Below are 16361 nucleotides of genomic sequence, written 5' to 3'. Positions count from 1 at the left end.
TAAATTTCATATATATTTTCAGTAATAAAAAACATCGATATGAATGTAACAAACAAATTTTTATCATCAGAGAATGGAACACCGCACGACAAAGTGGCAATATTGGATGCAGGTGCACAATACGGAAAGGTATGTGCTTAATTACAATTCTTTAGAATTTAAGAAAAAAATATATTTTTTACAGGTAATAGACCGCAAAGTAAGAGAATTACTTGTGGAATCGGAAATTTTACCATTAGACACACCAGCTGCTGTGTTAAAAGCTAACGGATATAGGGGTATTATTATTTCTGGTGGGCCAAACTCTGTGTATGCTGAAGATGCGCCTAATTATGATACAGATATTTTTAAAATTAAGATACCAATTCTTGGAATTTGCTATGGTATGCAACTTATCAACAAGGAATTCGGTGGTACTGTACACAAGAAAACAGTGCGTGAAGATGGGCAAGAAAATATTGAAATAGAACCGGAGTGTCCTTTGTTCAAGTAAGTTGACAATAATTAATGGAATAATGTTTGAATCCATGTTGAAATTTACACATGTAATATGTTAGGAAGGGGTTAGGATTTCAATGTAAAAAATAAGACTTTTTCGCGAATTTATTTCTAAAATATGTATTGATTAATTTTATTCGAACATTTTGAACATTATTGAACACACTTTTGACAATATAGGGTAATATTTTCATGCAGAAATATAGAAAATAAAAAAAAAAACAGGAAAAATTAGTCAAATTATAATCAACGTTGAGGGGAACGTTCTCTGATAATTGTTTTTCATTTAAAAGTTTTGGCGGCCATTTAAAGTGCATACTGTTAGTTTCCAATAAAATTTCCGTCATTTTGTGGGTGGTGTGTACAAAGCCTGAAATGAATCGGTCAAGTAGTTTTGAAACGACAGTGAGCACGGAATTTGAAAAAGTAGTTTTGAGAAAAACGCGTCTAAAGTTTATGAACTAAAAAGTTACGAAAAAAAATTATTCTATATTGTCAAAAGTGTGGTTTAACGATTTTAAAGTGAAAAAAGTTCAAAATTTCGTACTGCCAGATTGGCTGGTTAAAAAACACGAGCTAATATAACAGACATCTCAGAAGATCGTGAGCTGATTTTCTTGCGTGAAATTTTGGGTATGCGAAAACTGTCGACACGTCACTGCAACGGACCCGGGTTTTTATCCGGTCAAGGACTGTGAACTCGGTAACATTCCTCCCCAGCTTTTTCAGTGATGTTTTTTGCTGCAATAACATGGCTGCCGATCACTTTAGACAACAATCGCTAATGCCAGACCACTTTGCAGTGGGAAGGTGTCATGTCATGATTTTTGCCTTATATTGCGACCGTCGACGAAACATGAATCTAGTGTACTCAGTAGTCGCTAATTAATAGTCGTAACAGTGAACTTCTCCTGTCGAATTCGCTCCGAGAAAGACGAAATACCGCCGTTTTATGGGATTCACGTTTTCTGGTATTCACGTTTCTGTTTCTGTTTTCCGGTATTCCCGAAGTGTGATCAGCTTTATTGGGCCGAACTTTTGAATCGTTAATGTGTAACCGATCGTTTTATTCTTTCACAATTCACACGGCTCAAAGCGGAGAAATATGTTTAGATGGTACCAAAATTTTATTTTAGTAAGTAAGAAAGTGCTCGAGGACGAAAAGAAGTTTGGGCCATAGATATTTAGTTCAAAACCGATTACATTCATATTCAGCACCAAACAACTTTGAATATATACATATAATTTAAAATATTGTCACGTTAACCGATACAATGGTATAACGAAAAGTCGAAAATAACTATAAAGGGAATATATAGTTCTAGTGGGAGGTCTAGACTAATTTAATTTTGAAATTAACACATTGACCGAAACATTCGGCATAAACTCAATTAATTTAAAGAAAATCACTATTATCCTTTTCCGACCAATGCGGAATCTGCTTTGTGAAAGTCCATAAATTTTTAACAGTTGTCACTTCTATCTAAGAACATTCATGTAGAGTGTTCTGTTAAACTGTACCTTTGTCCCTTATTTTCAGAATTCGCACAATTCTGGTACTAACGGCTTAATTTTGAATAAAAAACAGTAAATAATTTAAAAATGGTTGGATTCTGCTCTAGTATCTACCTTAATTTAGAATTTATTTCACAATTAATTAATTTACTTTTAATTTAAATTCCACAAAATACTAAAACCTAACAATACAAAAAAAATTAACAACTATTGACACTGTTCAAGGTTTTAGTGCAAATCAAAATTATTTTTCCCCACTGCCAACGATTGATGATAGTAGTGACATCGAGACAGAGGTCATTGTTCAAAAAACAAAATTTATGCATATACAACTTCATATCCTTTGCATGAAAAAAAATTTCGGATTATTCAATAAACATTATCTATATTGGCTTGAAATTGCGCTTTGTTTAAAAGGATCTAAGCTGAGTGCCAAAAAATTAAACTTGACAATATAGATTTCTACTCTTGTGCTACTAGAAATGAAAAACCTTAGTAAGTCCCTCTTTGGGCTTGACATGTTAGAGCCAAATACCATTAAACATGCTCGTATTCAAAAGCAAGATGTTGAGCTAGTTGAAAAACAAAGGCCAAATAACAGTCTACTGACTGTGACTGCGCAAGCAGATCTCAGTATCGGTCTATCGGTTATCTTCATTCATTGAGTTGTGAAGAAGGTGTGGGAGGCCATTCCTCTCGAGAAATGCAAGCGTTTGCTAGACTCCATGCCTATTAGATGCAGAGCTGTATTATCAAACAACGGTCATTTGACGAAATACTAATTGTTTAAGCTTTATTTCGTATTATTATAATGAATTAATTGATTTTTGTTGTAAAACCCTTAATACTGCTATTATTAATCACAGCTGAAATTTTTAGTTCTATTCTTTTTGCGTTCTATTTTTTTTGCGTTATTTACATTCCGGGTTATGTCACTGCTATTATTTCGGACACTGTTGTAAGTATATTTTTGCCAAAGTCTGTCAATTTAATGCAAAATTTAGTGTAATGTATTAATAAAAAAAGCTTATCAAACTAAATACGCCATCATTGCATATGTAACTGTCAAAAAGCATCAACTTTATTTGTGATGCGCGATTTTCTTTGTCACTGTGCATCGACTTCCAAGTTAATGCGTTTCAAAACATGATGCAATGTAAAAAATATTACGGATGCATTACAGATCAATATGGAAGGCAATTAGTTGGTGGATTGAGTTGGGCTAAAAATTGCCCTTGTCGCTACATACGACACAACTTTTAATACAATTTTGAGGCCAACTTCATTTTGAATATTCACTGCGTTGCGATTCTATTTCCTTTCTCAGTTCAATGTTGACATATGTTTACTAATCGAAACCTGGTTTAAAAACAATACATTTGGCATCGAGAATACTGCTATTATCGTAATGAAGGTTGTAATTCAAGGGGTGGAGACGTAACGATTATAATTAGGAAAAAATTTACACCATTTGGTTCGTTCATCTAACACTATGCGTATTGATAGTATCGGCATTTAAATTTCAAATTTATCTGGCGATTACACTGTACACAATACTTGAGATATATCTCTAAAAATGTATCAAATGTCGTATCCCGTATCAAGTTGATTTAATGGTCTCCAACTTAAAACGAGTTATACAAACTGCAAGAGATTGAAGCATTTCAAAAAAGTGTTTAAGGGCTTCACATAAACCACTACCAATAAAAATTCGACCGTTAATGCAACTAAGAAATCATACTTTTCGGGACTTCTGTCGGCGAGGGCTAGGTCAAAGATTTGTTGCTTGAATATCGTTGGCTCAGCCAAAACTAATTTTAACACTTTGAGCCCCGCGTGCCCACCCGTGGTAATTTTTTTTCTGTACCGGTGGACCGCATGCTGACGAAGGGTTGTGCTTTAGTTGACAAGCTGGTTTGTTTGTTTTTGTTTTATTGATTGCTTACTTAGTTTTATTGATTTTTTGCGATTGAGGTGACTTTGTGATATTTATTTTTGATAAACCAAATGCATTTTTGATGTTTCTTTTCTTGTTTTTTTTTTTGTGATCACCGGTGGTCACATTGTCCCATTATGAAAATCCACCAATGTCCACGGGTGGTCACATTGTCCCAAATCGTCAAAACATAAATGTCCACCAGTGGTACACGCGGGGCTCAAAGTGTTAAAATGTTTTATGTCTCAAAACGAAAATCTCTTAAATGCATTAGTTCTTCCTAACTTTAATTTTATATGGTTCCCCATCCACGGTACTCGCCTAATTTGGCTCCGTGAGACTTCTAGCTATTCTGCAAACTCAAAAGGTCAATGAAGGAACGTCGTTTTGACACGATTGAGGAGATAGAAACTGAATCGAAGAAGGGGCTGAAAGCTATACCGGAAAATACTATGCCGCCTATTTCAAGGACTGGAAAATTGAAAAAAGTTCGTTTTATAGGACGGGGATTACTTTGAAGAGGACAAAATAAATATTCAAGAATAAAAGCTTTTTGTAATACACTTTGAAGAAACCTCATGGGGTACTTTATTACCAAGTTGTCTAGTGACTGAGCGTTTACGGATATAGACCCATAAGCCCTTAACGACTAGCAAAGTCTAGCCTGCACAAGCATACTGGGAGACATCTCAATCATTCTCTTTATCTTTTTAGATACATTTATTAAAGCTAACTTGTTCACCATTTTCTTATTAGATAGTTCTCTTAGACTTGAAAAATTTAAATGTCTCTTCTGCTGTACTGTCCAAAGTCTGCAGACCGCACGTTTCAGAGTTGGTACCATCCTATTTTTCTATTTGGTATAGGAAACTCATATTTTATTTTAATGTGGCAAACACTTTATGTAACACAGGCAAAATCGTATCGTACAGTTTATATAATTCCGATGTAGGCCTTGGGCCCATAACTTGTTGCGAACTTTACCGCACCGAGGAAATTATAAATACTCGAGTTAAATTCTTCTATTACCGATCACTCTTAGAGTTGAGTAAAACTCAACGCATAACTATTATTCTGTAAGTAATAAATTGTTGTTATCAAATAACTCTTATTTTGTAAGCGAAAAATAAAAATCAAAACTTAACGATTATTTTGTGAAGAAAAAATAAAAATCAATTAAAAGTTTTTGTCATATTTTGCAGTGCTCAAAAAAATAAAACAAAAATTATCTATTTCTATATTATACTATGTATGTACAACCCTTAATTAAAACTATACGCTATTTTACGCTATTCCTGTTTTTTTTTTTATTTCAATTCTAGTCGACTTAGTCGAACACAGTCAGTTTTGCTAACACATGGTGATAGTGTGGAACGTGTTGGAGACAAATTAAAAGTGGGTGGTTGGTCGTCGAATCGCATTGTGACCGTAATTTATAACGAGACCTTGCGAATATATGGCGTACAATTCCATCCAGAGGTAAGTAGTTGCGTATGAAGGTGTTTGATTCGAAATAAATGAATCGTAATCTATATTTTATGCAATGAAAAGGTGGACCTTACAACCAATGGGAAGCAAATTTTTTCAAATTTTTTGTTCGATATTTGTGGAGCAACACCTAACTTTACGCTTGGAAACCGGAAAGATGATTGTATTAATTACATAAAGGAGAAAGTCGGTACTAATAGGGTTTTGGTAAGTTTAATGAAAGAGTCGCAACTGTTAAAATGTTGCAAAAACTTAAACATTTTCCAGATAACTTATGTATATCAATTTATAAAAACCAAAGTTTTTTCTTTTGCAAATATTTTTTGTTTTGAACATTTTACATTTACTTATGTGTATCTTCTATTATCCGTCGTATATCAGAATTTGCTTTTGTGCTGAGTTTATTATTATGTATACTGCATTATAAAGTAAAGTACTGTTATCTATTTAATGGCATAAACAAATGTGAAACTGAGGCAACTGAACAATACAATATCACTTCTTTGACTGTTGTCAATTTTAGATGCAGAAGATATGCAATATTTCCAATAAATATTTAAATATTATTTCAGAAAATTTCAAAAAAAAAAACAAATATGATTTGCAAAATACTTAGTTTGTTTCTATTGTGGTCCTCAACCACCTCTAAAACTGTCACAAATATACGTCCTTAAAAAATCTCTGTGTGTATCATATTTTCATCGTCTTGAATGAATTTTAAAATTACTATATTATAACCTTCCCTGATTTTATGTTAAGGTCCACTGTAAAAAGCTACAAGTGTATAATTGCTGTATATTTATGCATTGAATAATATTGACAATTTAAAAAAAATATATAAGAAATAATTTAAAAAAAATATATTTCTCAACAAAAATTTTACGTAAAATTCAATTGAAAATGTTCATAAATAAATAAAAAAAATACACCTATTTGCTTTAAAGGAAGTCAACGTTTTCGTACTCCAAACTTACCAAATACAGTTCGTCTGAACACTAGCTTGATTTTGATATACATATGTATGTGATACCTTGTGTATTACAATATATTGGCTATTCTAATTAAATTAAAGTGAGAGAAAGTGGAGGAGACACCTGTATTGAATTCTATAGCCATAACAGAATTTGAATAAAACAGGAAACATTTTATGGTTGCTGGACTTTCTTAACAAAAAGGTCATTGCTTAATGATTTGTTTTGGAATGAATGACTAACAAGAAAAAACGTTAACTTCGGTTGCACCGAAGCTAAATACCCTTCACAGGTGCATTTCTGTTAGTAACTATGTGTTCAGTTTGTATGGAAGCTATATGCTATAGTAATCCGTTCTAAACAAGTGTTTTAGAGATTACATTGTTGCCTTAGAAAATAACATATATCAACTTTCGTGAATATATCTTGTCAAATGTGAAAGTTGTCCATACAAGAACTTGATTCCGATCGTTCAGTTTGTATGGCAGCTATTTGCTATAGTTAACCGATCTGAACAATTTCTTCGGAGATTACATTGTTGCCTTAAAAAATAACATATACCAAGTTTCGTGAATATATCTTGTCAAATGTGAAAGTTGTCCATACAAGAACTTGATTCCGATCGTTCAGTTTGTATGGCAGCTATTTGCTATAGTTAACCGATCTAAACAATTTCTTCGGAGATTACATTGTTGCCTTAAAAAATAACATATACCAAATTTCGTGAATATATCTTGTCAAATGTGAAATTTGTCCATACAAGCATTTGATTCCGATCGTTCAGTTTGTATGGCAGCTATATGTTATAGTGGCCCGATATCGGCCGTTCCGACAAATGCTTCTTGAAGAGAAAATGACGTTTGCAAAATTTCAAAAAGATATCTTAACAGACAGACGGACATGGCTAAATCGACTCAGCTCGACATACTGATCTTTTATATATATACTTTATTGGGTCTCCGACGATTCCTTCTGGGTGTTACAAACTTCGTGACAAACTTAATATACCCTGTTCGCACGCTTCTTTCGCATCTCCGTTGTCACGGTCAACCAATTTTTTGTTGGTGACATATTCACATGTGTACGCATATGTACTTATGTATGTATGCATGCTTGTGCATTATTTGTTCGGAAGTGTATACAAATATATTTATGTATGTACATATAAGTATATATGAATGTATGAACAAGCAGATTAATGCGCGAGTTAATTTTTACATGAAGTAAAAATGAGTCAAAAGAATATATTTTGAGCTGCACCGAAATGTGTACTCTTTATTTATACTCTTAAGACTAACTTATTACATGGTTCTTACTTCTATTTATACTAACTAGTATGTTTACTTATTACTAGTTGATAGTTTGTTAAGATACAGATTATATTATTTGTTTAGGTTTGTTTACATCAGAGCCGCTCAAAATAATTCATGCCTATACTCGGAGTATAGGCAAGCAAATGCAGTCGAAACATGTACGCTATGACGCTAATTCTGCCAGCGTCAAAAATACACTCGAAATACAGAAATTCAGTTTCGAATAAGCATATAGAGGACTTAATGAGAATCAAAACTTACGATCTTGAAGTCGATATGGAAAAAATCACGGAAAGTTAAAAAAATTAACAAACGTATTTGCTGGTTTTGTTGTTATTATTGTTGTTCTTAATTGCTTTTTTAATCAAAAACCATAATTTTTTATTTTTTTCTAAATTTTTAATAACAAAATAAACAAATAGCACGATTTCACTCAGTGTACTAAGCAAGCGCACGCACTCAATCATTCGCTAGCAGATATCAAATGTGTGATTGTATGCGTTGGTAAATAAATTGCGCATTATTTTGAGCGGCTCTGGTTTACATATATGTATGTATGCTGTTTGCTTAGATACATTTGCTTTGTTTTAAGATAACGTTGTGGTGGTATTCAAACTCAATGTTGTTTTGATACTTCCCTGCCAACCATGAGCGCGTAAAAAACCAGATAATCAGTGGGTAAGAAAGTGGGTAATCCATAGGGTAATCATGTGTACTTTAACATAGGCCGAGCGACAATTTTACCCAGTCACGTACGTATACATGTGATCTTACATCTTTGTTGCGCTCATTCAGCAATGTCATATAAAAAAGTATATCTGTCCTGCTCTAATATCCCCAATCGATGGCTGATACAGGGTTGCATTTTCTCTTTTTAAATAGCTGATGCAGGGTTGCATTTTTTGATTCCTACTTTTAAAATTTCTTAAAATTTCAAACTAAACTTTTTAATTTTCAAAATTTTTATTTTATTTTATTTTATTTTTTTAGATGTTTACAAAAAATTTATTACAATTTATGTAAATAAAAATATATTTAATTTAAAAAATATTTAATATCTGAAAAAAGATTAAATAAAGAAAAGAGTTTTTAAAACCTGAAAATAAAAGAGTGGAAAAATATAAAAAATAAAAGACAAATACCTGAAATAAAATAACAATTACCTTGAAGAAAGATTAATTGTATAAAATGATAATAATATCTGAAAAAAAGATTAATATTATCTGAAAGAATAAAATATATTAAATACAAATAGAATTTACTCTGAAAGCCAAGATTAATTAAATAAAAATAGTGATAAAATCTGAAAAGAAAGAATAATTAAATAAAAATCATAATAATATCTGAAATAAAAGAATAATATTATCTGATTATTTAAAATATAAGGCAAACATTTGTTTTCACATATTATATTGGATTGTGCAGGCCGCCTTAAACGCATAATATACATACTTATGTACATACATACTTATGCAATTATTTTTGCGTATTATGTTGAACTGCGCAATTCAATTTCAAACAACACACACTTTTTCTCACATACTTAACAATTTAAATTTGCTGCTTCTGATGATATTGCTGCAGCTGCTAATTCCAATACTATAAAAACAAATGAAGTAATTATTTGCAAATTATTAAAAAAAATCATTCACTTACCTTCTTGTTGTACGAGCCTCCTTTACGATAGTACGATCACGAATGACATGCGTCTTTCAATCGTTTTTTTTATTACCCTTTTTGGGATTTTCTTTTGTCACTATTGACAATAATGTTTTCTCCTTCGCACTCATTCAAATAAATCAAGAGATGAAAGAAACTTTTTTTCATCGCATTTAGGTAAACAAAAAATAACCCGAAAATGTGCGTTGGTGTTAGTGTATAGAGAAAAAATGTGTAGTTGTATTGGAATATTTGTCTCAAGTGGGTAGCCGTGGTTGGCAGGGTTGTTTGTTTGTTTGCGATTACATGGGGCAACTTTAGTTGCTAATTCTCGGGCGATTCTCTTTTACTGTCGCCCATTACCTTCACACGAGCAACTTGTGTTGCGCAACTCTGCTCGAGTTTTTTTCTCATTCTCTTTCACTTTACTTTAACCCATTGTCTACTCTTTACTTTAACCCATTGTCGCTTCTTTTTCCTTATAGGTATTTGGGCCACTCTATCACATATATTAAACAGCTCTGTCAATTAAGAAATACATTTTATTTATTAAAACAAAGATATATCACCCTTTTTACTATCATCTAAATCAATTTGTATGGCTTCCTCCATACATTTCACAATATCTTTAATTAATTCGATTTTTTCGTCATACTCCATTTTCTAAAATATTTATATTATATTATGTATATTTGTATACATATTTGCAAATTACTTACCAAAAGATGAAATTGAATTTTTTAAATATATTCAAAATATTAATTTCAAAAAAAATATACGCAAATGCAACTATGTACTACGAAAGAAAGAACACGAATACCGAGAAACGTCGCAGCGAACTGTTACGAATAAGAACACAAAGCGAGTTGCTGAACACTGGAAACTCGGCGCGATTCTCCTCTCCTCGTCGCCCCCTCGCCTATAAACTAAGAGTTGCCGCAACAAAAGTTGCCGTGTGTAATAAGGCTCTTTAGGATGGTTTGTTGTATCGGGTGATTTTTTAAGAGCTTGATAACTTTTTTAAAAAAAAAAACGCATAAAATTTGCAAAATCTCATCGGTTCTTTATTTGAAACGTTAGATTGGTTCATGACATTTACTTTTTGAAGATAATTTCATTTAAATGTTGACCGCGGCTGCGTCTTAGGTGGTCCATTCGGAAAGTCCAATTTTGGGCAACTTTTTTCGAGCATTTCGGCCGGAATAGCCCGAATTTCTTCGGAAATGTTGTCTTCCAAAGCTGGAATAGTTGCTGGCTTATTTCTGTAGACTTTAGACTTGACGTAGCCCCCCACAAAAATAGTCTAAAGGCGTTAAATCACGCATGATCTTGGTGGCCAACTTACGGGTCCATTTCTTGAGATGAATTGTTCTCCGAAGTTTTCCCTCAAAATGGCCATAGAATCGCGAGCTGTGTGGCATGTAGCGCCATCTTGTTGAAACCACATGTCAACCAAGTTCAGTTATTCCATTTTTGGCAACAAAAAGTTTGTTAGCATCGAACGATAGCGATCGCCATTCACCGTAACGTTGCGTCCAACAGCATCTTTGAAAAAATACGGTCCAATGATTCCACCAGCGTACAAACCACACCAAACAGTGCATTTTTCGGGATGCATGGGCAGTTGGCCACCAAGATCATGCGGGGGGCTACGTCAAGTCTAAAGTCTACAGAAATAAGCCAGCAACTATTCCAGCTTTGGAAGACAACATTTCCGAAGAAATTCGGGCTATTCCGGCCGAAATGCTCGAAAAAGTTGCCCAAAATTGGACTTTCCGAATGGACCACCTAAGACGCAGCCGCGGTCAACATTTAAATGAAATTATCTTCAAAAAGTAAATGTCATGAACCAATCTAACGTTTCAAATAAAGAACCGATGAGATTTTGCAAATTTTATGCGTTTTTTTTTTAAAAAAAGTTATCAAGCTCTTAAAAAATCACCCGATAGTATAGTGCATTTCAATTGTTCCAACTCAAGGTTGTTTCTGCATTCTGTTTACTGAGACAAAACTTTGTTTTGATGTTTGTTACTATTACATATAAGGAATACATTCCTTAACTCGCGCACATGTAATATGTATAAGTGATGAAATCATGATTTGATTTTCTGAACGCGCACATGCGTATACATATGAGCAAATAATAAGATTAATATGATAGCCGATATATGTATATATTTATTGTTGTTGTGATAAGTTCAATTTCTATTACTACTATTAGTATAGTATATTATGTAAAAATCAAATAAAATTATTAAATATTCAAATCCAAATTGACTGTAAATAGTACTATGCATGCATTCATACAAAATTATACTCATATCATAATTATTAAGCTATTGCATAGCTTCTATCGCGGGCCTTGAGCGCGGGGACCGAATCCAGAAATTCCGTAACGAAAAAACCTCACGCTCCCCACTCCGACGGGCACGATTTGACACATGCATACATATAAGTTAAGCTTTCTCTCGTTGAGAAAGCTAAAAAAAACAAAATTGTTTTCGCGTTTAACAACGGTGCTGCATGGATGGCAGCGCGACTGCGTTACTTTATTGATTGACATAAAATGTGACTAAAATTAGTGCTTAACATAATTTTATACCTAAATTCCGTCTAACCTGCAGTGTGGTGGCGTGATGCACTTCCAGGAATTGGCTTGTGAAGGTGCATAAGCATTTCGGGTGCGCGTGCCGGAAGTCAAGTCGTTGTTACTGAAACTGCTACGGCGATTTGCTTAAGTCAGTAAATTATGTAGTAGTTGCGCAAGTTATGTTGTCGAACTGTTGATATGTGTTGTATTAATTCTTCCCCTCTTAGTTCGATCGTCCGCGATCGGTGTTATTGTTGGGCTGCGATGTTGTAATTTGCAGGAACGGGCCTTTCTGCACGTTTGCAATAAATTCTGCTTCTGGGCTAGGCGAAATGTACATTTTTTGTTTTTCTTTGATAATAAAAAATAAAATTGCAGTAGTGACTACTATAATTAAAACAATTGAAATATCAGAACTTAAGCTAATTATTGAGGATACACTGTTTCCATTCTTTAGTAATTTAAAATTATTTTCATGCTGAAGCAGTTTTATGTACAATGCTTCCATCTTTATTTCTTTATTAATTTCGTTTGTATCATTTATTTTTGTTATTACATTTGGTAATACAAATGTTTCAAATATCCTCAAGTTTACATTGAAATATGTTCTATTAGAAATCTTTATCTCACAATTTTCAAACCTTAATAAAAATGTGCCTTTTTGGCTTATCTTTTGTTTATTACAATTTTGGGTTATATTTGAATTAAAATTCTTAAATACAAGGGTGCCTGGTAGCACTTCTATTACATCAGGTTTATTAAAATTTTCAAGCTTACAGCTCGCTTCTTTAAACATTAATATATTGCCTATACATGTGTCTTCAATTCTTATAATATTCTTTTCTAAATTATCCTTAATTTCTAATTGGTACATTTTATTGTCCTCGTCTACAAGGATTTCTAAATGGCTTAGTATTACTGATTTATTATTAATGTTTGGGATGGGTTCAAACTTTATTTTGGATAATGTATTCTGGGAATATTGAGGTATGAGGAGGGATAGGATGATTGTATTTTCCTGAAATAGTACGGCTGTTCTAATGTGGCTGTAACTTTCAAAATTGCTAATATGATTCAGTTCAGTAGGGGTTAGAATGTCCGTTGGCAAGATACCTAATTTAGTTGAAAAAATGATTTGTCCGATGTCATCTACGTGATTGCGTAAAAGCGATATGTCGTTGCTAATTTGGTAAGTATCCATGATGAATTGAATTTCGTCCTCTATTGTCTTTATTTTATTTTGTGCTAATTCAGTAAATTCGTTTATGTAACTACTAATAACAGTTTGTTGTTTGTATATGTGGTCTGTAATGTTCGTTATCTGTCCAGATAGAAAGTCGCTAATTTGCATTAAATTGTTAACATTATTCGTGGTAATTTCTTCGTTATTATGAATTTGTGTAAGAGCGTCTCTAATTTCTTTTTCATCGTCACTGTCCATGGAGCCTGCTATAAATTTTAGTCCTTTTCCTACGATATTGAGTAAGCCTCGTTTGACTTTAAAGTGCGGATGCAAACCGTCTAACTTAGCTTCTAATAAAACAAAATTTTTATGGATTGAGTCAAGAAATTGTCTGTCCTCAAAAGTGATTGCTTTTAGAGTGTTAATGTTGCCTGAAATAAGCGATAGTGTTTCTTCATATTTCGTTAAATTGATGAAATGTAAAATTTTGTCGTAATGGTTGATTGTCCTTACTTCTCCTGTCTTAATGGGTAGGTACCCGTTGCTGCTGGTAAGATCCTGTATGTCGATTTGTTGTGTGACCGCGGTCAATGTCATCGTTAGTTGAATCAGAAAGGTATAGTAGCGGGTCATTATGACTAACTGGAAAAATAATTTTAACATTGTTTAATATTTTTTTTGTGAACGATTTTACCTGACTTAGTTTTAATTGCGGAATTGTAGTTCTGCTCTACAATTTCCTTTCTGTATTTAGAAGATAACTTTGTTCCTATTCTCTTGTCTATTTTTACGAAAATCTCGTCTCCTCTGACGTATTGTTTTAACGGGGTTCGATCTTTATTATGGTACAAAAGGTCGATATTCTGTTTAGTTAATAATTTCCTAGCAGTTTCCTCTCTATCCTTATCTAGTAATTTTGGGTCACTACAAACTCTTCTGCCAAAGAAAGCTTCTACGGGTTTCTTTGCGGTAGTGGAATGAATTGAATAATTGTATTCTTTTACCGATTTCTCCAGTAATTCGTTAAAAGAATTATGCGTTTTTTCCCTTTGCAAGCAACGCATGATCTCCTGTAGAGTTGAATGAAACCGTTCAACCTGTCCATTTGAGGAGCTGGTGTAAGGGGCTGTTCGAAATATTTGTATGCCGAACTCATTCTCTATCATAAAATTTATTGACTCAGATTTAAATGATCTTTCATTGTCAAATACTACCGTTTCCGGTATGAGGGAAAGTAGTATATCTCTCAGAGGTTGCCTGATATCCTCTGCAGCTTTAGATTGTATGGGTTTCGCGACAGCAAATTTTGAAAATTTATCTACGGCTGTCAAAATCAACTGTTTTCCTATTATGAGGATATCTAAGTGAACTATTTGACCAGGAAATTGTGGAATTGGAGTGGCCTGTATTTGCGGCTTTGGCGGATGCCGTTCGTATTTATTAACTTTGCATGTTTCGCATTTTTTCATAATTTTTTTAATTTTATTTGCATTGCAGGAAAATAATATTTTTCTAGGATCTGCATTCTATTTTCCCTGCAATTCCTATGTGCTCTATTATGGGTGCTAACTATTATCTCTTCTTGCTCTTGTTCATTCGTTATGTCCTTTACCATTATTTGGGTAAACCTAACTTTATATTTGTTAAAGTGTAAGGGATATAATAACTGAATTTTTCCCATAATATGCTCATCCGTTTTTATGCAATTTATGACGGACGGATTGAGGTATCTTTTTAAAATATCTATCAAATTTTCATCAGTATATTCGGGTTCGGTGATTAGATGGCGATGATACGTTGGAAATATAATTTTGAATTGGTAACTCGAGATTACGTCTTTATTTAAGAATATTTGATTTTTGAATGCATTAATAGGTGCTTCAACGCTATATATTAAATTGTGGGATGAACTTCCATCCGAATGAGTCGCTGTAGAGAAAGAATTCAATGGTGTATCATGAGGTATTCTAGACAAGGCGTCAGCTACGACGTTACCCTTGCCAGGCCTGTAGTATAACTCATAGTTATATTCTTCAAGGATCGCCTTCCACCGCTTCATTTTACTATTGCTATTCTTGTTGCTTAGCGCATAGGTTAAAGGTTGGTGGTCGGTCGTGATTTTTACCTTGCGTGAACCGTATAGGTAATTTCTGAAGGAGTTTAATGCCCATATTATTGCAAGCATCTCCTTTTCGTTTGTTGCGTAGTGCTCTTCGGCTCTACTCAACGTTCGCGATATAAAAGCTATCGGCTTATCACTTTGCGACAAAACTGCGCCTATGGCGAAGTTTGAGGCATCAGTAGCCAGTTCAAATTCCTTTTCGAAATCTGGGAAAGCAAGGATAATGTCCTTGGACGTTAGGGAATTTTTAATTTTGATAAAAGACTCGATTGCATTTTTATCGAGGTCAATCTTAATGTTGGCCGCTTTGTTTTTAGACGTTCGGCCCTCTTCCCCTCTTAAAAGGGATGTCAAGGGTTTGGCGATTTTTGCGTAATCTCTAACAAATCGCCTGTAATATCCTGACATACCTAGAAAGCTACGGATTCTTTTAAATTTTTGGGCTGTGGAAAATTGGAAATTGCCTCCACTTTTGCCGGATTGGTTTTTATGCCATTTGGTGTAATGATGTAACCTAAAAATTCCGTTTCCCTTTTAAAAAAGTTGCATTTATCCAACTGCACCTTCATGTTGGCTTCATCTAGGGTCCTAAAAATTGTTTTAATGTGTCCGAGATGTTCCTCCTCGGTTTTACTAAAGATTATTATGTCATCAATATAGACATAACAACATTTCCCGATATATTCTCGCAATATATCGTCTAATGTGCGCTGGAATATTGATGGCGCATTTTTCAGGCCAAAAGGTAAACGCGTGAATTCGTATTTTCCATTGTTTATGGAAAATGCGGTTTTTTCAATGTCAGATTTTTTTAGTGGAATCTGGTGAAAACCACTTTTTAGATCAAGTACAGAAAAAAAAATTGCTGTTGCTCAGCTGGGAGATAACTTCTGTTATCTCGGGGATAGGGTACCTATCCGCAGTCGTGACTGCATTGAGCTTTCTGTAGTCGATGACCATGCGGTACTGTTTGTTTCCCGCTGAATCCGCCTTTTTGGGTACAATCCAAACTGGGGAGTTGTACGGCGACCTTGACGGCCTTATTATACCATCATTTAGAAGCTTTTTTACTTGGTTTTCTACCTC

The 16361-nt window shown here is 33.6% G+C and overlaps 1 protein-coding gene across 3 annotated transcripts in view; it reads left to right on the top strand.

The window, feature by feature from the left end:
• Positions 1-16361, top strand: part of LOC120781078 (GMP synthase [glutamine-hydrolyzing]-like) — an 84214-nt gene that overhangs the window by 22444 nt on the left and 45409 nt on the right. For all 3 annotated transcript variants that reach the window (XM_040113221.1, XM_040113224.1, XM_040113222.1), the window contains exons 2-5: positions 23-129; positions 185-489; positions 5272-5428; positions 5501-5644. In XM_040113221.1, coding sequence (XP_039969155.1) covers positions 40-129; positions 185-489; positions 5272-5428; positions 5501-5644 — 696 coding nt within the window. In that variant the 5' untranslated portion in view covers positions 23-39. The remainder of the gene's footprint in view (positions 1-22; positions 130-184; positions 490-5271; positions 5429-5500; positions 5645-16361) is intronic.

This window comes from Bactrocera tryoni, unplaced genomic scaffold (genome assembly GCF_016617805.1).
Source record: "Bactrocera tryoni isolate S06 unplaced genomic scaffold, CSIRO_BtryS06_freeze2 scaffold_269, whole genome shotgun sequence".
Taxonomy (NCBI): Eukaryota; Metazoa; Arthropoda; class Insecta; order Diptera; family Tephritidae; genus Bactrocera; species Bactrocera tryoni.
The sequence above is the reverse complement of the archived record's forward strand: the minus strand, read 5'-3'. Positions and strand labels throughout refer to the sequence as shown.